The 22,136-nt window shown below is 35.7% G+C and overlaps 1 protein-coding gene across 1 annotated transcript; it reads left to right on the top strand.

Annotated features, from left to right (window-relative positions):
• Window positions 1–661: 661 nt before the first annotated feature.
• Window positions 662–21,964, top strand: LOC132556791 (sorting nexin-4-like). Its single transcript, XM_060221236.1, has 13 exons — window positions 662–748; window positions 2,367–2,473; window positions 4,071–4,209; window positions 5,604–5,681; window positions 6,452–6,523; window positions 7,587–7,634; window positions 9,958–10,086; window positions 12,127–12,254; window positions 12,720–12,809; window positions 14,278–14,368; window positions 19,664–19,818; window positions 20,550–20,664; window positions 21,207–21,964. The coding sequence occupies exons 1-13, from the start codon at window positions 662–664 to the stop codon at window positions 21,252–21,254; spliced, it is 1,287 nt and encodes a 428-aa protein (XP_060077219.1). The 3' UTR covers window positions 21,255–21,964.
• The last annotated feature ends 172 nt before the right edge of the window (window positions 21,965–22,136 follow it).

Below are 22,136 nucleotides of genomic sequence, written 5' to 3'. Positions count from 1 at the left end.
TATATATAAACAGTCGATGAAGAAATAACAATATTCGAGACAACCTGCCCCTTTATCAAGACATCAATATTACATAAATTACATCACATGCATAGAACATAAAACAAATACAAAGTTATAAATTTAGGTGTCTCGATAATCCCTTTGGCCGACGGACGCCGAAGACCCTCTATAGCGGACAAAAGAAAACCATCCCAAGTTGCTGTATGTATGATGGTGATTGATGTAATTAATGTAATATTTGTTGCCTGGAAAATTTGATAATTCGCATGTCCGTACTTCATTGGTCATATATCTATCCCAGTAATACGCATCCAACGAACATTTGTTTGTTAGTATCCAGTACCAATATTGGGCCATACCGTCGATATAACTTACTAGATTCTATATATAAGAAATTTCCAAACAGCGACTAATGGAGTGTGAACGTACTGAATTTGTGACGAATACTTTCCAATGACTATCAATATCTTTAAACGAAATGCAATTGCATAATTTCAGTTTGGTTCTAGTATTCCGTCTCGCTTTCATTTATTAGTTTTAAAAAGAAGGACGGACGTACCGATCTATCCGGATTTCATACGATGAATTTGAGTCTAAATTTACAGTATTTGCTGCAAACACCCCAGTGAGCCAGATTATATATGCTAAGTATACAAAGATGGAGGAGGAGAAGGAGCAACCTCGAGATATCTTCCCCAATTCTCCAGATGAGGACCCCACAGACCTGGCAAGAAAGGCTGGGAAAGTAATTATCGTCACTTGGTCATTTTGTTACGGCTCAGGGCATTATAGTTTTGTAAATACATGCATGCATCAGATGGTTTATTTAAGATAGTCAATTCAGCGAGATATCGATCACTTCATCATGTCTTTCGAAAGTCAACAGATAGAATTTCAGTCTGAACACTGCTGTAAACACGATTACACCATATTTTGGTCTTCTTTAAAGCTTTTGCCAGAGTTAAACATTCTTGTATCTGTCTACATGGATGTTTTATTTAAAAAATACGAACTACGAGGTCGGAAAAAGTCCTGATTTCACTATTGATTGATATAGCCTATATCAGCGATATTCCACAATAACAGGTATATCTGTTTTGTAATAATGCAAATATCCTACAACCAGAATCCTCTCCTACCTGTTCCAATCTGTTGACAAAACCTGTAAACGAGATTCTGTAATGGTGACCATTTCCAAAATATACTGTTAAATTACGACATAACTTATCAGAGTTTGATATGAAGTCCAACATATGGGGCAAGAGTTTGTCAGTATCATTCTGACCGACTTAAGGTAATTTTCCTTTACTAAGGAGTCAAGAATATCTGGTATGAGTTTTTCCATTTTTAGCTCACAGGGCCAAAAGGTCCAAGTGAGCTTATGCCGTTGTGTGGTGTCTGTCGTCCAGCATCAGCTTTTTCATTTACAAAACTTCTTCTGAATATCCAATGGACCAAATGTTATGGTATTTGGCAGGTATGTTCCAAGGACGAAGCCCATCAAAGTTTTGAAAAAAGGCATGACCTTGACCTATTTTCAAGATCACAGGGGCTGAATTTGGTAAAACACTTTGACAACTTCTTGTCATAAACTGAAAGGCCTAGAGGTGTGATATTTGGCTGGTATGTTCCGAACAAAGTTGGGGAAAATCAATGAGGTTGACCTATGCTTAATGTCACAGGGGTCATATTTGTTATAACCGGTAAATGATATTTAGGTGGTTTTATATACCAAGTGAGTTCTGCAGATCCATTGGGCCCCTTTTTTGTTTGTTTTGTTTTAGAAGAATAACACGTTTTCGAATGGTGAAATAGTCTGTTTGGGTTTTAAAATGAATAACTTAATCCTCAGGCACCATAGTTTTCTAAAATTATGATTTATTTTCTCGGTATTGATGTGGATAGTGGATATCAATATATATGGAGTCCTTGCCAACTTTGTTATTTTATAAGTTAAAGGGAGGTTTGACCCGACAACATCTGTCGGAAGTTTCAGCAGGATTTATTAGTGAACCTTTAGACAGATGTTGTCTGGTCATATCTACCATTAAGTTTGATTGTTGTTTTGGAACTTGGCTCTGTATTCCATTAGCAATCCACTTCCTAAAGACTACCTGCACTTTAAGAAGGTTTTCCACAGGACGTTGGATCTCATTTTCTTTGTCTTGTTGTTTTATTTAACATGTACTTGTAAGTGATTTTGATATCTAACCAGTTTTCTAATGATTTGCAAAACCTATAAATATATACTTAGAGACATTTTTTGTAAAGATGTCAACTTCTTGTCAACAAAAATCTATGTGTATTGTGATGTTGAAAATATGTACTTATGTTATTCTTCTGTTATTTCATATAATTTTTAGACAAATTTGCTGCAGTGGATGGAAATAACGGTATCTGAGCCAGAGAAACGGACGACAACATCCATGAAAGTCCAGGACACCTACATTGTATACCTGATAGAGACAAGGTAGGAAGTGATATCAAGAAACATCCTATTTTATGCCCTTGTCATTTTATAGGTGAGATTGGGGGCATGTATTGTTCACATGTCCATCTACCACATCACATCCTATTGTGTGATGTCTTATGATCTTACACAATCAATTTAAGTCAGTGTCATGTCTTGAGAAACAGAACCTCTTAACAGATTTGGGTCATAGAAATTTGATCCAGAAATACCATCAACATCATCTTTTACACCTGATCAAATTCTGGTTCTCATTGGAGAGTGATGGGATCGTTTTTATTTTCACAAGTATCCTTGTTTGATCTTGAGCTTTGTTGACAATGAAGCATAAGTGAAGTGTCATGATAATTGATCTTAAATCAGGCACTTCTTTTGGAGGTCCTTGCCTGTCAGTCAATCCAATAAACCATTTTTGTCACTCATGTATGAGATCAAGGTCATTGTTGATTTCAATATCTCCACAAAGGATGGAACCTGGAACCTCTGGCTTACTAGTCTTACCTTAAACCAACTGAGTCATGGATAAATCTGGAATTTCGGGTATACTACCCATTGAGGAAAAGGGGAACTTTTTGCCTGTTTTGAGAAATGGGGAAATTTCGAACAAACTGTTTGGGTCAGAATTCAAAAGAGAGAAAGGGTAAAAATATAAGGCATACATGAAGATCGCATTAATAAGATACGACAATGTTGAGGTGAGATTTGATATATTTTTTTCCATTGTGGTGTATGATTTACATTGAAAATATGTTAAATAAAATAAACTAATTAGCCCAAATTTTAGGAAATTTTTACCCATTTTAGAGAAATTTCCCCATGTTTTCAGTACATTTTCTTAGTGAGGATGTTTATACAGTATTCAGAGAGGGAAACATACCACTAGGTGAGCACTTCCATTTTCAGGTTGTAAAAAATTGTTTATGTTCATTCCTGTGAGCTGAAGAGAATTTCTCACTAACCAAGCCAAATATTACAATTAGTTCACTGTATTTATCAGAGTTACAAGCTTCCCATCCAAGAAAAACATACCCTTGAGTTTTCAGGAGTAACACTGATGCCAATTGGGCATTACTTTTAAGTGTTATTCCTGAATACTGCTATTTTTCTAGAAGTATATTTGAAAGTATCAAATAAGTGACTTGTTAAGTAAGGTCCCTAGGTGTGCATATCATGTTTCTTATCACACTTTGTCTGTGGTTGTTCCATTTTGTTGAACTTATTCCATAATACAATTCTTGGTAATGCTGTTTCCCCAGTACTATAAGAAAAAAGGAAGAAATCTTCTCAGATCTCTTGGACATCTTTATTATAGGTCTCAGATATGCATGTTGCATGTTGGATATTCAAGAGTACTCATTACCAGTTTTGATATTCAAAGTTTGTTACCATTAACTTTTAATTTCATGGTTATTTTTTTTTCTTTCTGTTTTTTGCTTTTTTTTTCTTTTTTTTTTTTGTATTTTGTGTTCTTGATATTAATAAAAACTATCTTATATTCATCAAGCACATGCAGTTTATGGTTTTCAACTATCAAAAAGAAAAAATCACCCATGAGATTGGAAGAACTTGTTGTAAACTTCCATTTTAAATCCATCAGGATAACAGATGTAAAGCTGAAGTGTTTTGGAGATGGAACAACATCGCTCTGGCGAAGATACAGCGAGTTTGAACTGCTACGTAACTACCTGGATATCACATACCCTGCTGTAGTTGTACCACCCTTACCAGAAAAAAAGGTAGGAAGATATACAGAGCTAGAAACAGGTAGGACGGTATACAGAACTAAAAACAGGTAGGGACGATATACTGAACTAGAAACAGGTAGGATGGTATACAGAGCTAGAAACAAGTAGGACGGTATACAGAACTAAAAACAGGTAGGGCAATATACTGAACTAGAAACAGGTAGGACGGTATACGAGCTAGAAACAGGTAGGACAATTTACAGAGCTAGAAACAGGTAGGACGGTATACAGAACTAGAAACAGGTAGGACGGTATATAGAACTAGAAACAGGTAGGACGATATACTGAACTAGAAACAGGTAGGACGATATACATAACTAGAAACAGGTAGGACGATTTACAGAACTAGAAACAGGTAGGACAATATACAGAACAAGAAACAGGTAGGAAGGTATACTGAGCTAGAAACGGGTAGGATGGTATACAGACCTAGAAACAGGTAGGATGGTATACAGAGCTAGAAACAGGTAGGACGATGTACAGAGCTAGAAACAGGTGGGAAGATATACAGAACTAGAAACAGGTAGGACGATATACAGAACTAGAAACAGGTAGGACGATATACAGAGCTAGAAACAGGTAGGACGATATACAGAGCTAGAAACAGGTAGGACGATATACAGAGCTAGATACAGGTAGGACGATATGCAGAACTAGACACAGGTAGGACAATATACAGAACTAGACACAGGTAGGACGATATACAGAACTAGATACAGGTAGGACGATATACAGAACTAGACACAGGTAGGACGATATACAGAGCTAGAAACAGGTAGGACGATATACAGAACTAGATACAGGTAGGACGGTATACTGAGTCAGTAAAAGGTGGAAAGACATACTCAACCAAAAACTGGTAGGACATTATGCAGAACTAAAAAATGGTATAAAAATACACAGAACTAGAAACAGGTAGGAGGATATACAGAGTCAGAAAAATGTAGGACCATATACAGAACTAGATACAGGTAGGACATTATACTCAACCAGAAAAAATAGGGCATCAAACAGGCAGGCAATAGTTATTGATACACGATTCAACATTAACAATAACATTGACACACAATGTAACAAATTGACAAGAAAGGCAAGATTGGTACACAAGACAGTTTTTAACATCATTCTTGATAAATCTCCTCAATGAGGATGGAGATTTCCAGAAGTTATCCAGAAAGAGCTGCTTAAGCCTAAATATGTAGTTATAGACTCTGTTCTTATTCAATTTCTACAGCCTCCCACACATCGTCATATCATTGTCTGTGTATTGTTGCAATGGTATACCACATTATATGATGTCAAGCCATTGTTGCTGATGTGAATTATTTAATGCAAGAAAATGCCCCATTGATCTGCTGTATATTATTATGTTTTCAAATATACAGGTCACTTACGTGTGGCAGAACTCTGCGACTGACAAGTTTGACCCTGATTTTGTTGACAGACGCAGGGCAGCCTTGGAGGTAATGTATATCTTCATATGGTTGAAATTGTTGGTACATTGAATTCAGGATGAGAGTAATGTATTAAAAACATATTTGTTTTTAGAAGGTAGATGTTTGTAACCCCTACTATTTATTTGTGACATCCCACTATACAAGTACTGATTTTTTTTCAGTTACCAGTGTATCACTTTGTCCCACATCTCACTTATGTTTGATAAATATTTGTACATCATATTTCATTTAGTAAGCATGAACACATGTGTAAATAATTTGTGTTAGTGCTTAAGATCTTATTAGTTGTTTTTAGGGAATTACTCATAGTAAATTTCAGAATACATTGCTGTGAAATTCTGAATATGAAGTGGGACTTCATAAAAGAAAGTCCTTAATTTTCATGGTCTGTAAAGTCAAGTATTGAGTCATTGATATTATAAATAGAAGTTTAGATTGGACATAAAATGGTGTGGGGTCATCTTCATGACCATGTGATTTTCCCTAGGTACTCTAGTTTCCTCTCACAGTTAGACCCCTCATACACTTCCATTGGGGCCAACAAATGCAATTAATAAAAGTTGGAGAAAGTTGTTTTGAAATTGCTGTGTGTTTCATGTAAGCAATGTGCAACACATAAGAGTATCAAACTGAAATGAAATTTTAACAATTGATCAATTGTATATTCAAGAATAGTTGTTGATGGATTCAAAATTTTGATGTCTGACCTTATTACTGCAGCATCTTGTGAGGAAATTTAAACCTTTTTATTTATGTTTCTGTTGATTTTTTTACAGATATTCTTGCTAAGAGTAGCTGCTCATCCAATCCTTTCTCAGGATAAGGTCTTTATTGGATTCCTACAGCAGGTACGTTCAGCGATATCCTGAATGATCTTGATTAGATTTTGTCTTATGATGAAGTCGATGTGCATGGAACATAATTGTGAACAAGGCAAACAAATTGTTCAATATGTATAGATTAAAAGACTTTCTAGGGCTGATGGTATTCATTGGCTCAGGATGTTCTGTGAAGATGATAATTCAGCTTGTCTGAAAAAATCACCCAGATATCTCTTCCCTTAGTTCCTGTCTGGACATCAAATATTATTCCAATTACCGTTTTCAGCCCTTCTGTCTGGTAGACCAGTTTTCGCCCCTGTGTTAGGTCCCGTCAGGTAGACTAGTTTCAGCCCTTCTGTGAACACTTGGGGGTGGGCGGGGAGGTTGGATACAACGTCCCCCCAATCAGCAGGTTTCGGTGCAACATGTCTGGGAATTTTCATGGATACAAGAAGTATACAAAGTCCTCAACTTATATTCATTTTTATCAGATTGACACTCAGTATATCTTTAGATTTTACATGTGCTGGACAGTATAATTGCCATAATTTTACAATAAATCTATGCATGAGTATTGAATTGTTTCCAATCTTATATTCATTATATATCATATTACATTGTTTATTACTGTTTGTCACAAAAATAACAATTGATTTATATTCTGTTGTATATGTCTTTAGCAACGTCTTTATCAGAAGTCCATGTTTTTATTTTCCATTTTTGTTACAACTAATTTTGTTCCGTCAACAATGATTACATGATTCCACCTACTCATTTTTTATGATGTCACCTTCTATGTTGTTTTACCCATTTTGATGACATTAATAATCTGTTATTGTTGTTCTGATAACAGATCACTTAGATTCAAAACATGTCAACAACCTTATGAAGGAATAATCCTGCATTGGAGAGGATCTTGCCATGTTGTCTGAACTCTAGGAACCTTATTTCTCATGGATGGTTAACACACATGATATTCCGTATAGGAAGAGTTAAACTATCGATAGTTCTTTAGAAACAGTAGGTTTCTCTTGTGAATGTTACTTGAAATATTTAAATCATTGCCACAGTTTTTCTGATTCTTTATTAGGAGGAAGGATGGAAGGACTTGGTGTATAACACAGATTTTCAAAGCAAGGTAACATAGGCTTTTTGTATTTGTGAAGATTTTCTCAGGTGTGATAATGTTCTTAAATGTCATTAGATATAGATTTGTTAAGATTATTACAGAGATCTTACATGACCTAGGTTGTCATGCTTTTCTATGATGAATATTTTGTCATATTATCACATGTATGAATTATTTTAGACTTATCAATACAGCTTCTGTGATATACTAGACCTTTAATCTGTTAATCTATGGTCAGTCATCACTGATCTTGTCTACTGATCACCATTAATCTGTTAATCTATGGTCAGTCATCACTGATCTTGTCTACTGATTGCCATTAATCTGTTAATCTATGGTCAGTCATCACTGATCTTGTCTACTGATCACCATTAATCTGTTAATCTATGGTCAGTCATCACTGATCTTGTCTACTGATCACCATTAATCTGTTAATCTATGGTCAGTCATCACTGATCTTGTCTACTGATCACCATTAATCTGTTAATCTATGGTCAGTCATCACTGATCTTGTCTACTGATTGCCATTAATCTGTTAATCTATGGTCAGTCATCACTGATCTTGTCTACTGATCACCATTAATCTGTTAATCTATGGTCAGTCATCACTGATCTTGTCTACTGATCACCATTAATCTGTTACTCTATGGTCAGTCATCACTGATCTTGTCTACTGATTGCCATTAATCTGTTAATCTATGGTCAGTCATCACTGATCTTGTCTACTGATCACCATTAATCTGTTAATCTATGGTCAGTCATCACTGATCTTGTCTACTGATTGCCATTAATCTGTTAATCTATGGTCAGTCATCACTGATCTTGTCTACTGATCACCATTAATCTGTTAATCTATGGTCAGTCATCACTGATCTTGTCTACTGATCACCATTAATCTGTTAATCTATGGTCAGTCATCACTGATCTTGTCTACTGATCACCATTAATCTGTTAATCTATGGTCAGTCATCACTGATCTTGTCTACTGATCACCATTAATCTGTTAATCTATGGTCAGTCATCACTGATCTTGTCTACTGATCACCTTTAATCTGTTAATCTATGGTCAGTCATCACTGATCTTGTCTACTGATCACCATTAATCTGTTAATCTATGGTCAGTCATCACTGATCTTGTCTACTGATCACCATTAATCTGTTAATCTATGGTCAGTCATCACTGATCTTGTCTACTGATCACCATTAATCTGTTAATCTATGGTCAGTCATCACTGATCTTGTCTACTGATCACCATTAATCTGTTAATCTATGGTCAGTCATCACTGATCTTGTCTACTGATCGCCATTAATCTGTTAATCTATGGTCAGTCATCACTGATCTTGTCTACTGATTGCCATTAATCTGTTAATCTAGTCAGTCATCACTGATCTTGTCTACTGATCACCATTAATCTGTTAATCTATGGTCAGTCATCACTGATCTTGTCTACTGATCGCCATTAATCTGTTAATCTATGGTCAGTCATCACTGATCTTGTCTACTGATCACCATTAATCTGTTAATCTATGGTCAGTCATCACTGATCTTGTCTACTGATCACCATTAATCTGTTAATCTATGGTCAGTCATCACTGATCTTGTCTGTTAATCCATTAATTATGTATGATATATGTTTGATAGCTTTAGATGGGAGAACCTCGATTGGTAATGATGTACCTGTGTTTATAGTCCTATATTTTCTGATACATTGTTTACGTCACCTGACCTATTATGTTACTTCTTTTGTTATGTGCCATTTGTAAACTTTTCACATCTTCATTCTTATCAAGTTTCACCATTTTCTGTAATGCTCCTGCGATGATCCTGATTAAGTACTGCTATTTTTTAAGGTCCAACTGAAATCCAGTATAGTCACAATGTCCACTATTTTGAAAAAAACAACATATTTTAAAACTCTGAAATAGTGCTGTTATTGTTCAGTCTGGCCTAAACATCAACATGACAGCCAGGGTTGCCATTTTATAAAATTATTGTGTGGTCATAGTTTTCATGAACAACAGTAGAATTCAGCTCAGACTTGCCTGAAATGATCCTGCGATGTTCTGGACAAAATTTAAAATTCAATATGGCTGATATGATTGCCATCTTGAAAAAACATATTTGAAACTTCTTCAATTCCACTTCTGCTGCCTGGTATTAAGTTGAAATTAAGTGAGAATGTCGAGAATCTGAAATGAGAAGTGTTGCATATCATTTATAGGTCTTTAATAGCCAGATGACCTGTATGATCCTTGAGCCTATTGATATCACATAACACAACAATCATTTTTGAAATAATACACTGTATGTAGCATCTTTCAATGTTTTAGGCTGATTCCAAATTGAAAAGTTTGAGTGCATCATTCCGCCTGAAGAAACCAGACAGGAGATTTGAGGAGCTGAAGAATTACAGTAATGAGCTTGAAAATAACATCTCCAATCTGCTGAAGATCCGGGCTGTAAGTATCAGAAACTAAACCTTTACCAGTTCTCTCATATTTGAAATATTTCATTACGATACATCTTCTTTGAATGAAATTTCTACCTGGTATAGGGTAAGAATAATGCTTGCTGTCCCCATTGCATGATTTGTAAAAAATGACTAAATCTGGGATCTAGTTTTTCTCTTCCTTCTACACAACTTTTTTCTTCCCAATATCCCACTTAGCACTACCTCATTTGGTCTGAAGTTGAGTGCTAATTTACTCCTGTAGAGAAGAGTTCTTACATGGTAGTTACAGCTCTCTGCTCAATGGTAAGCATTCCTGTAGTGTAACAATTGGTTTTCTTATTATCAGTATAGTGTGTCTGGGTCAGATTACCAGCTGAGTGCCTTCCACAGAATACTTCATTGTGGTATTGCAATATAGTCAACTTCTTGCATTATCACAAGAATGCTAACATGATGATATCGCAGCCTCAATGAAACACAGTTACAAACATGCATCCACTATGCAGACATACAGAAGCTTTCCTTGAATAACCATAGGTATTGATGGGATGTTCAGCAATACAGTAAACATGATTTTAACTAACACATACCTTTTTTTCTGGGTTATAAGATGCAGAGCCGATTTTTGTCCTTTTTTTTTAGATATATATACATATAAGCCATACCCTTTCTTATGATATGGTAATCACTATTGTTGATGTGTAATATACAGGTAACTGATAACGGAAGGCAGTTCTTACAAAGAGGTAACCGCTAAGTTCACCAAAGTTTGTTGATATAACAGACAATGGAAGGCAATTTATCAAGATCATCAATGGAACATTTAATAAAGTTTGTCAATAAATTATACACAGATAATTCTTTGTTTGATTTATGTAGTTCAGAAAATGTAAAATATTGAACTCTTTTGGCTTGGGTGCCTCCACAGATTGTCACAGATATAGGGCCTGACATTACTTACAGTTTTCTGAACAATCTCTCCATCAGTGTCTGTAGCGTTAAATATTAGTGAAAGCCCATGCATGCTAACCAAATTCTTACAGTCCCATATTATTTTCTTGTAAGTTACATAAGGCCATTCATATCGTAAACAAGCATAGCGGTCATTTTAGAATTTGACCTATAATTTGATGACCTATCGATCCAAGGATGCAAAAGGCTATTGGAAACTTCTGCTATGGCTAAATAACTGTGAAAGTCCAGAAGATATTATTGTGATTCGTATTAAAAGGTGTGATTGATTAAATCCATCAGAATATTATTTTCATTTCAATCTCCAAATCATCCTATTCAAGTCACAAACACATGACGGGCAGGTACTTGTAAAAAAAAATCAGCACTGTCTCTACTCCAACATTGCTAGAAGTTTTACATGGTGAGGAACTTGTAACAGGTGCTGTGTAGTCGCAGTCAGCACAATATTGACAGATAATAAAATGGCCAACACACCACCTCTTATGTTATTTGAGTATGCTTAATACAGAGTGATATTGAGTTTCCAGGAAATGCCCATTAATCTTTACTTTTCTGTAGTGGTTATGATAAATTTGGAAATAACAATAATTCAAAGTTAGCTGTCTTATTGATGTAAATCAGCATTCCATATCTACAATTTAAATGTACCTGTCTTACTGGCATACACTTGGCATTTTACTTCTCCCCTTTAAAGATCTCTGTCTCATTGAAGTACATTAACATTTTACATTCACATTTAAGATTAAGAATATCTTATGTATATAAGCATTTAAAAATCTGTAACTCACTCCCATCATTAAGTTCAATGATTCAGTGATGAATATATCAGAAAAACTTGTAAAATGCTTGTATGTTGAAATGAACTTTGCATTCATTAGTGAAGGTAGATATGAAATAGATCAATGACTTGTGTTGCCCAACAACTGTAATCATCAGTATAATCTATCAGGTTTTTAAAATTATCAAAATATCCAGAAAATATTGAAAAGAATAATTCTTGGTACCAGTAATCAGTCACATTTCTTTTATGATTTTATTGGTCAGTTATTCTCCTCCTGTTGAAAATTTTCAGAGAATGGCTGACAAGATTTATGGAATTCACAAGGTGCATGCTAACTACAGTCGTGTGTTTTGTGAGTGGAGTGGCATAGAAAAGGACATGGCAGAGCCACTTCAAAGTGCAGGTCACTATATGAATGTGTGAGTGTCATTTACCAGAAACTGTAAACCTTTCATTTTCATTTTTAGTCAGAATTTGATCACTTCTGTTTGAATATGAGAAATTTGATGAAGAATGAAAATACATCATGTTTGTTTAAATAGTAGTTCTTAAGAGTTTTGGATGATTACTGAGGAATCACTGCTAAACACATGTGTTTATGAATATTGGTTCATAAATCTATGCTTAAAACGCTGTGATCAGTTTTAAAGCATGTTAATGATGTGAATTTTATTGTTTTAATTTTACTCTTGGGATTTAAAGTCATTATATTTAATGATGTTATAAAGCTGTTCACTCTCTGTCGTTGCTTTCAAAGGTATAATTCACCGTGACTTTGACCTTGACATTGATCCTGTATATTTATTGGTTTGAAATTATGGTCAGCCATATAATGACTTCAAATATTTACACTAGAACTAAGTATTCAATCACCATGACCACAGGTTCAGCCAGTCAGTGGACAATGCCTTAGATGATGAAGAGCAGTACGCTGACCAGCTCAAGGAATACTTGGCCTTTGGAGATGCCCTCAGGTAACTGTACATCCTGTTGAGTCTAACTGTGTATAGTAAGGAATACTTGGCCTTTGGAGATGCCCTCAGGTAACTGTACATCCTGTTGGGTCTAACTGTGTATAGTAAGGAATACTTGACCTTTGGAGATGCCCTCAGGTAACTGTACATCCTGTTGGGTCTAACTGTGTAGGGTTATGAATACTTGGCCTTTGGAGATGCCCTCAGGTAACTGTACATCCTGTTGGGTCTAACTGTGTATAGTAAGGAATACTTGGCCTTTGGAGATGCCCTCAGGTAACTGTACTTCCTGTTGCATCTAACTGTGTATAGTAAGGAATACTTGACCTTTGGAGATGCCCTCAGGTAACTGTACATCCTGTTGGGTCTAACTGTGAAGGGTTATGAATACTTGGCCTTTGGAGATGCCCTCAGGTAACTGTACATCCTGTTGGGTCTAACTGTGTATAGTAAGGAATACTTGACCTTTGGAGATGCCCTCAGGTAACTGTACTTCCTGTTGCATCTAAGTGTGTATAGTAAGGAATACTTGACCTTTGGAGATGCCCTCAGGTAACTGTACATCCTGTTGGGTCTAACTGTGTAGGGTTATGAATTCTTGACCTTTGGAGATGCCCTCAGGTAACTGTACATCCTGTTGGGTCTAACTGTGTATAGTAAGGAATACTTGACCTTTGGAGATGCCCTCAGGAAACTGTACATCCTGTTGGGTCTAACTCTGTAGGGTTATGAATACTTGGCCTTTGGAGATGCCCTCAGGTAACTGTACATCCTGTTGAGTCTAACTGTGTATAGTAAGGAATACTTGGCCTTTGGAGATGCCCTCAGGTAACTGTACATCCTGTTGGGTCTAACTTTGTATAGTAAGGAATACTTGACCTTTGGAGATGCCCTTAGGTAACTGTACATCCTGTTGGGTCTAACTCTGTAGGGTTATGAATACTTGGCCTTTGGAGATGCCCTCAGATAACTGTACATCCTGTTGGGTCTAAATGTGTAGGGTTATGAATGCTTGACCTTTAGGAAGCCCTCTTCTTGTTCTTCCACCTGACTGGGTAGCTGGGATATGATCTTTAAAGACAACATGAAGAAAAATAGCAATGTTAAACATACAAGGTAACCTTTTGAGGAGGTTGTTTCTGTCACATCCAAACTTATAAAAGAATGTGCTTTTGACTTTTTGGCCACATTAAGAATCTGCAAGTTGTCTTTAAGAGGACATGATTGGAGGGTTGAAGCTAGAGCTCCTCAACTTGTCCATGTTTCAGATATTTTCATTAGTGGTATAGGTTTCATGAAGTTAACTTTTAGTATTTTTTCATATTTTTGATAAGGGTGAGTATAAGTATAAAATATCACTAAAGATCTGCTACCTATCTGTTACCATGATATAGTAAAATCATGATGAATTTAAGAAAAAAATTACAAAGAAAACATAATTATGGTTTTTTTTTTATAAATTTGACAGGTCTGTGTGTAGGAAATATGAGTGCCTACAGTATGATCTAGAGCGAGCTGAAGACAACGTCTCATATAAGGCCGGTCAGAAAGAGCAGATGGTGAGTGTTAGTGCTGACATATTTCAGTTTCGGTCTGTTGAGATTATTATTGAGCAGTGAAATCTCTAATGTAAATCTCAGATTGACATCGACCTGTTAGATGTTATCTAACATGTAAACATTGTTCTGATTTATAATTGATGAAAGGGACGAAAAACAGATCAATGGATGATCCTAGTAAAAGTGAGGATTTTGGAGGTTAAACATCTGCATCTTCATCAAAGCTGAAACACTGAAGTCAAATCCAAGTAGTGTCTTCTTTTCTGATGAAGATTTGAGTTGATAGCAACTATCAGTAGTCATGTAACACTGAAGAGCATCAAATGTTTCCAACTTTTCAAATGACTTTGAAACTTATAGAGTTTATGAACTTGCCTCTCTTGAATTCTGTTCATTTTTTCATCTTCAACACCTTTAGTGAAATTTTGGTTATTAAAATCTAGCATTAGAATGTTTGAATCAGTTGTGATATGTAAACACTGTAAGCTGGAGGGAAAATGGCAGGATGTTTCTACATAGAAGTGGAAAATTCACAATAGGGAAATTGAAATCACTTTATTTAGTATTCAACTTTTGGTCATGTTGTACAGATCAAGATTAGTAGCTTTGTCCTGCATTGATATAGCCTTCTGTTGATCTGTGCATCTGTCAACTTTTGATTTTGAACCTAATCCTTTAGAAAACCAAGTTGAGTTTCAGGAAACCTGTCTGAAACATCCATGTGGAAGATGTATGAATAGAATACTTGTAGTACTCTGATATACCATGGAAAGCACAAGGCCAAAAAGTGAAAATTAGAGCTTGTCTTAGAATAGCTATACCTTCATAGTGAATGGGTCAATTTTAACCAAGTCCTTTGGCAGGTGATATCATATTTAGTTAAAAATGAAATAATTCACATTCCTGGGTCATAAGGGTATGTACAATGAGTGAGAAATGTTGGGGTGTGAGTTCAGTAGCCACATACTAATACAATATGTGCTATACATTTTCTACATATTCTCATCTTTGTTTCACTCTTCACACCCAACACTATGGCAAACTACTTCCATTGTGATCCGTGATATATGATGGGATTTCATTGGTAGAATGGCTCGTGTAATTGTATATTATTGGTATACTGGCTTGTGTCACTGTATATTATTGGTAGACTGGCTTGTGTCACTGTTTATTATTGGTAGACTGGCTTGTGTCACTGTATATCATTGGTAGACTGGCTTGTGTCACTGTATATCATTGGTGGGCTGGCTTGTGTCACTGTATATCTTTGGTGGACTGGCTTGTGTCACTGTATATCATTGGTGGGCTAGCTTGTGTCGCTGTTTATTATTGGTATTCTGGCTTGTGTCACTGTATATTATTGGTATACTGGCTTGTGTCACTGTATGTTAATGGTATACTGGCTTGTGTCACTGTTTATTATCAGTAGACTGGCTTGTGTCACTGTATATTATTGGTAGACTGGCTTGTGTCACTGTATATCATTGGTAGACTGGCTTGTGTCACTGTATATCATTGGTGGGCTGGCTTGTGTCACTGTATATCATTGGTGGACTGGCTTGTGTCACTTTATATCATTGGTCGGCTAGCTTGTGTCACTTTATATTATTGTAGGACTGGCTCGTGTCACTGTTTACTATTGATAGGCTGGCTCCTGTCAATGTTTACTATTGATAAACTGGCTTGTGTCACTGTATATCATTGGTAGACTGGCTTGTGTCACTTTATATCATTGGTAGACTGGCTTGTGTCACTTTATATCATTGGTAGACTGGCTTGTGTCACTCTATGTCATTGGTAGACTGGCTTGTGTCACTGTATATCATTGGTAGACTGGCTTGTGTCACTGTATGTTATTGGTAGACTGGCTTGTGTCACTGTTTATTATTGGTAGACTGGCTTGTGTCACTGTATATCATTGGTAGGCTGGCTTGTGTCACTTTATGTCATTGGTAGACTGGCTTGTGTCACTGTATGTCATTGGTAGACTGGCTTGTGTCACTGTATATTATTGGTATACTGGCTTGTGTCACTGTATATCATTGGTAGACTGGCTTGTGTCACTGTATATCATTGGTAGACTGGCTTGTGTCACTGTATATCATTGGTAGGCTGGCTTGTGTCACTGTATATCATTGGTAGACTGGCTTGTGTCACTCTATGTCATTGGTAGACTGGCTTGTGTCACTGTATATCATTGGTAGACTGGCTTGTGTCACTGTATGTTATTGGTAGACTGGCTTGTGTCACTGTTTATTATTGGTAGACTGGCTTGTGTCACTGTATATCATTGGTAGGCTGGCTTGTGTCACTTTATGTCATTGGTAGACTGGCTTGTGTCACTGTATGTCATTGGTAGACTGGCTTGTGTCACTGTATATTATTGGTATACTGGCTTGTGTCACTGTATATCATTGGTAGACTGGCTTGTGTCACTGTATATCATTGGTAAACTGGCTTGTGTCACTGTTTATTATTGGTAGGCTGGCTTGTGTCACTGTATATCATTGGTAGGCTGGCTTGTGTCACTGTATATCATTGGTAGACTGGCTTGTGTCACTGTATATCATTTGTAGACTGGCTTGTGTCATTGGCTCATGTCAGTGTATCTCAGCTAGACTGTTTCATGTCTTTTATGGAAGTGATTGTTACTGCAGAATTGTCTGTAATCTTTGACCCCCTCTATCAATATATCTTTGACATGCTAGCAGGAGAACCCGGAAAGTCCTTCTCAGGTAATGTTATCTGTTGCCTGTAATGTTATATAGATGTACAGGTGAAGATCTGTACTGATATAATTATCATTTACCTGTAAAGTAACACATTTCAGGTGAAAATATATAAAGTTGGTTGTTACCTGTGAATGTAAATTTACAGTAGGTATTCCCTATAGTCACAATATGTGAAAGTCAGTATTCCTTATCACAATAGTCACAATATATAACAGTAGGTATTCCTTATCATAATTAAGTCACAATATATAACAGTAGGTATTCCTTATCACAATTAAGTCACAAGATATAACAGTAGGTATTCCTTATCACAATTAAGTCACAAGATATAACAGTAGGTATTCCTTATCACAATTAAGTCACAAGATATAACAGTAGGTATTCCTTATAGTCACAAGATATAACAGTAGGTATTCCTTATCATAATTAAGTCACAAGATATAACAGTAGGTATTCCTTATCATAATTAAGTCACAAGATATAACAGTAGGTATTCCTTATCATAATTAAGTCACAAGATATAACAGTAGGTATTCCTTATCATAATTAAGTCACAAGATATAACAGTAGGTATTTCTTTTAATTATCACAATTAAGTCACAAATTAAATCTCACAGAAGATATGACTTTTTTTTCTCTAGAACTAGGAATCCTCATTTTGCATGTAAATGTTGTAAAAGTCGCATGTTCATACATATGTATGTAACAGTTTCTTAAGTATACACTGGTATGTCAGATTTACAGAAAGAAGTGAAAGTTGTGAGTATACATTGGTATGTCAGATTTACGGAGAGAAATAAAAGTCACATGTACATCTGTATGTACAAAAAGTTTCCTAAGTATACACTGGCATGCCAGATTTACAGAGAAACCACAGCACTTTATATATAATGACCACAATCTTGTATCATGTATGTAATGGTAGTGTCATACTAGCAATTACTGTCATGTTTTATTTTGTTTGGTTCACGGATGATGATTTATGTTCATATAAGGATTGTGTTAGTTATTAGTTTCTTTGTTGGTCCTTCATTAGAAGTAAAAAAAACAAAAACTTGTTTTGAATTAAAACTCAAATTTGACATAATTGGTTTTTCTGAAGTAGTTCTGTCAGAAATGATTGACGGATAATCCAGATGGATTCTTATTCAGTATTTGCAGTAAAATTGATATTTAGTGTTGTCTCCATGAGAACAATAATGAACATTTGTTTAAATTTTGATGAGTGCATGGACCAGTTCTGATTATTTATGAAATTCACTTTAATCTATCAGTAATATGGCCACTTCAAGTATTATGTTAAAAATTTGCTTCAAACTCAAATGCAACTATACATTGTCATAATTTACCATTGATAAGGTATTGTATGATATGGTTCACAGTTATATTGTAACAAAGTATCCAGTACAGCAGCTATAGACTCTATTCGAAAATATATTTGGAACTTTTAATTCTTATTTCATGTAAGAATGGCCTATAGCCATCATGTTTTGTCTGTTGTGATATGATTTGAACCATTGCAGTATGTTTTCAGATTATATCAGTAGGATTAAGCTCAAACTTTTTTGATGTAATCATTAAATGGTCCTCGTCAAGTGTTATTACTCTTTAAGTTGATCCCAAAGCAAAGATTGTAGAATTGGCCATCCTCTGGAAAAACACATTTCAAAACTTCTTTTCCGGTTCTACTGGTGCCATTGATTTGAAAAATTGTAGAGATGTTAATTAGGAGAGGATAGTAGGAAGTGTTTTTTCAGCTTGTTTGAAAGCAAAACATGGCAGCTCCTGTGGTCATTTTGTAGTATGAATGTACAATCATTGTAATTTTTTCAGAAAAAAAACCCCACAAACTTGCATGAAATGATCTTGATGGGGTTCAGACCAGGTGTTGTTATTTGTTGATATTTTGAATTGTTTTGATCATTTCATAATTAATTTCACTACCACTGCTGTTTTTGCTGAAAATGGCCGAGTGATTGAAAACGTGTGATCGTCTTTATCTCTAGCCCTCCACCTCTGGTCTGTGAGAGACAGTCAAGAGGTACTGGCTGTAGGAACTGTAGCTTTCTTCCACCACCCAAACCTTGCACGTCCTTGTAAATAGGATGCAAAACCACAATAAATAGACAAAGGACCGCTTTATGATCAGTTTGTAATTTGCGGTGCCAGCATTTTGAAAACTGAATTTTTTTGGGAATAACTACTAGCAAACTTTAGAAGTTGATATTAATTTTTCTCAAAAAATATCAGTGTCTCTTGTCTTAATGGAGACCATGCTCATTACAATGTATAAGTTAGACTAGATATGAATGCTAGCGAATTAAATGAGATCTTGTATTATACTGAAATGACATCAAGTTGGAGAATTTCAGTTTATATCTGAATCAACATCTAAAACTTGTTTATTTGTGTTATATTCCCCGATTAAGGTTTTGGAAGAAAAAAAAATAGGTTTAACTGGGAGTCACCAAATGCTTCTGTATTAGGTAGAGTAAACACACAGTTATACTGGACTGGTGATAACAGACTTCTTACTTAGGTAAAGTGGTGGTCACTGTTGCAGGTACAGGGGAAGGCTGGGTCATTTTCCTTTACCGGCATGAAGACAAAGCTGTTTGGTGGCGATACCCCAGAACAGCGTGATCACAAGGTTAAACAGTTGGAGGAGCAGATTCAGCAGGCAGACCAGGAACTCCAGCTTGCTAACCAGGAAACACAGTAAGTTGTCTCCCTTGTTTAGAATTTAGTAGATCTATTTGTAAACAGTTTCTGCGTTTCATTTTGTGACTTAATGAATTAAAGATTTTTCTTTATGACATCAACTTACCCTCAACATTACATTAAAGCTGGGAGAAGTCATGAAAAGTTGCTTGTACATGTATAACTTGCATTGGTCAACAAGGGAAACTATCTGAAATAGTGAACATTTTTTAGCTTTTCTAATTTCAAATTTTCTTTGATTCAGTCAGTCTTCCACAAAATGAATTTAGAACTTTTCATTTGATGGTTGAGTGCCCACATTGGTACACACTCATTACCAAGGTTACCAGGGTATGATTGCCTGATTGGACATGAAACATACTTGGTCACCTTCCAAACCTTATTGGTTTTTTATTGGTATTCCAGTTTGCTATCCACAATAGTAAGACCCCCTTTAGTGCATAGATATGGGCCAACATAACCTTACAGTATGTTTCACAATTGTCATAAAATAAATAAAGTTCTTAGTTAATAATTCCATTTTATCCAGGCTATGTTGTATTATCTGAAAATTCTTTTATTTCAGAAATTTCATATAAATTTTAATGTTTTAAAGTCCTAATTATCTTTTTACCAAAACATGTAACTACTACATCTCATATGTTTAGGAACATTAAATTGATAGAAATATACCAGTAAAAAAATGGCTTCTAAATGATCTATTCACACATGAAATGTTTATTTTTCAGGAAGTTTGTAGAAGCTGCCCTGCGTGACATTGATCGATTTAAAAGACAGAAAGTTAAAGATCTTCGGGAGATATTTACCAATTATGCAATCATGCAAATAAAACAAAGTAAAAAGGTAAATATTCCAATCTCCATCAGCTAAGTACCTCCAGACATGCTTTTGATCAGAATCAGGATGTTTAGAGGTTGAATTTATTTTGAAGTTGGTTATAGACCTGGCTCCACTTATATAAAACATCTCAACTTGAGATTTCCTCAAGTCGAGATTTTCCTCAGCTGATATCTCCTCAAAAACCGCTTGTTTAAAATTTTCTCAAGGAACAGGAGGTAGTCATCGGCTAGGATGTCCTTGAGGAATTTTCATACAAGATATTTTCAAGGAGATATTAGCTGAGGAAAATCTGGGCTTGAGGAAATCTCAAGATGAGATGTTTTATACAAGTGGGGCCTGGTCATGAAATCATGAAATTCATATCTTCCTTCCTTCCTTCCTTTTTTTTTTTTTTTTTTGGATATGAAAGGATATGTGAAAGTCAGATAAAGCAAATGTGTTTAGTTTGCTAGTAAATATGTTGTTGTTATTCTTAAGTTTTTTTTTTAATTTTGAAATGTGAATAATGCTTTAAACATACTGATATGCTGTTTTTTTCTGTACAGGGAATCGCAATTTGGACAAGTGCAAAAGACTGCTTTACAAAAATGTGAAATCAAAGACAGCATCGGAAGTGATTATACTATATCTGCTCCTTAGTAAGAGCATGTGACCTTGGTTTAAACTTTCAGAAGTCAGGCTCTCAAGGAGGCTTTGAACTCTTGTTGCTGACTGCTTTATAATGTAATGTTGTCTTTGTGATCTTGTTGGAATGCTCATACAAACAGAAGGGACCAATTAAATTCTGCATCAATATGTACGAGTGGGCTGTAATATGCTAAGAATGACAGATAATTAGAAATGTTAAATGTTCGACATTCAAAATATGCAAGTTACATTCATGAAAAAATATCTTTTTAAACCGGACCATTCTCTTAATTCTAGTTCTCTGACTTCTTTCAAGTATCAACCAAATCATTGATGTCACCCTGATAACTAATATCTACCAAATCATTGATGTTACCCTGATAACTAATATTATCCTGGTCACTGGTGTTACCCTGATAACTAATATTATCCTGATCAATGGTGTTACCCTGATTTCAGTGTTACCCTCATCTCTGGTGTTACCCTGATCTCAGTGTTACCTTCATCTCTGGTGTTACCCTGATCTCAGTGTTACCTTCATCTCTGGTGTTACCCTGATCTCTGGTGTTACCCTGATCTCACTGTTACCCTGATCTCTGGTGTTACCCTGATCTCTGGTGTTACCCTGATCTCTGGTGTTATCTTGGTCACTGGTGTTACCCTGATCTCTGGTGTTATCCTGATCTCTGTTACCCTGTGTGTATCCTGGTCACTGATCTCTGGTGTTACCCTGATCTCTGGTGTTATCTTGGTCACTGGTGTTACCCTGATCTCTGGTGTTATCCTGGTCACTGCTGTTACCCTGATCTCAGTGTTACCCTGGTCACTGGTGTTATCCTGGTCACTGG

The sequence above is a fragment of the Ylistrum balloti genome, unplaced genomic scaffold (genome assembly GCF_031769215.1).
Source record: "Ylistrum balloti isolate Yb309-2 unplaced genomic scaffold, AGI_CSIRO_Ybal_v1 Utg370590, whole genome shotgun sequence".
In the NCBI taxonomy this organism is placed as follows: domain Eukaryota; kingdom Metazoa; phylum Mollusca; class Bivalvia; order Pectinida; family Pectinidae; genus Ylistrum; species Ylistrum balloti.
This window is presented reverse-complemented; position numbering and strand designations above follow the sequence as displayed.

Coding starts and splice junctions, on each gene's coding strand:
- LOC132556791 (XM_060221236.1), top strand. CDS start 662: ATGGAGGAGGAGAAGGAGCAACCTCGAGATATCTTCCCCAATTCTCCA. Junction 6,524..7,586: donor TTATTGGATTCCTACAGCAG/GTACGTTCAGCG, acceptor ATTCTTTATTAG/GAGGAAGGATGGAAGGACTT. Junction 12,810..14,277: donor GCCTTTGGAGATGCCCTCAG/GTAACTGTACAT, acceptor TAAATTTGACAG/GTCTGTGTGTAGGAAATATG.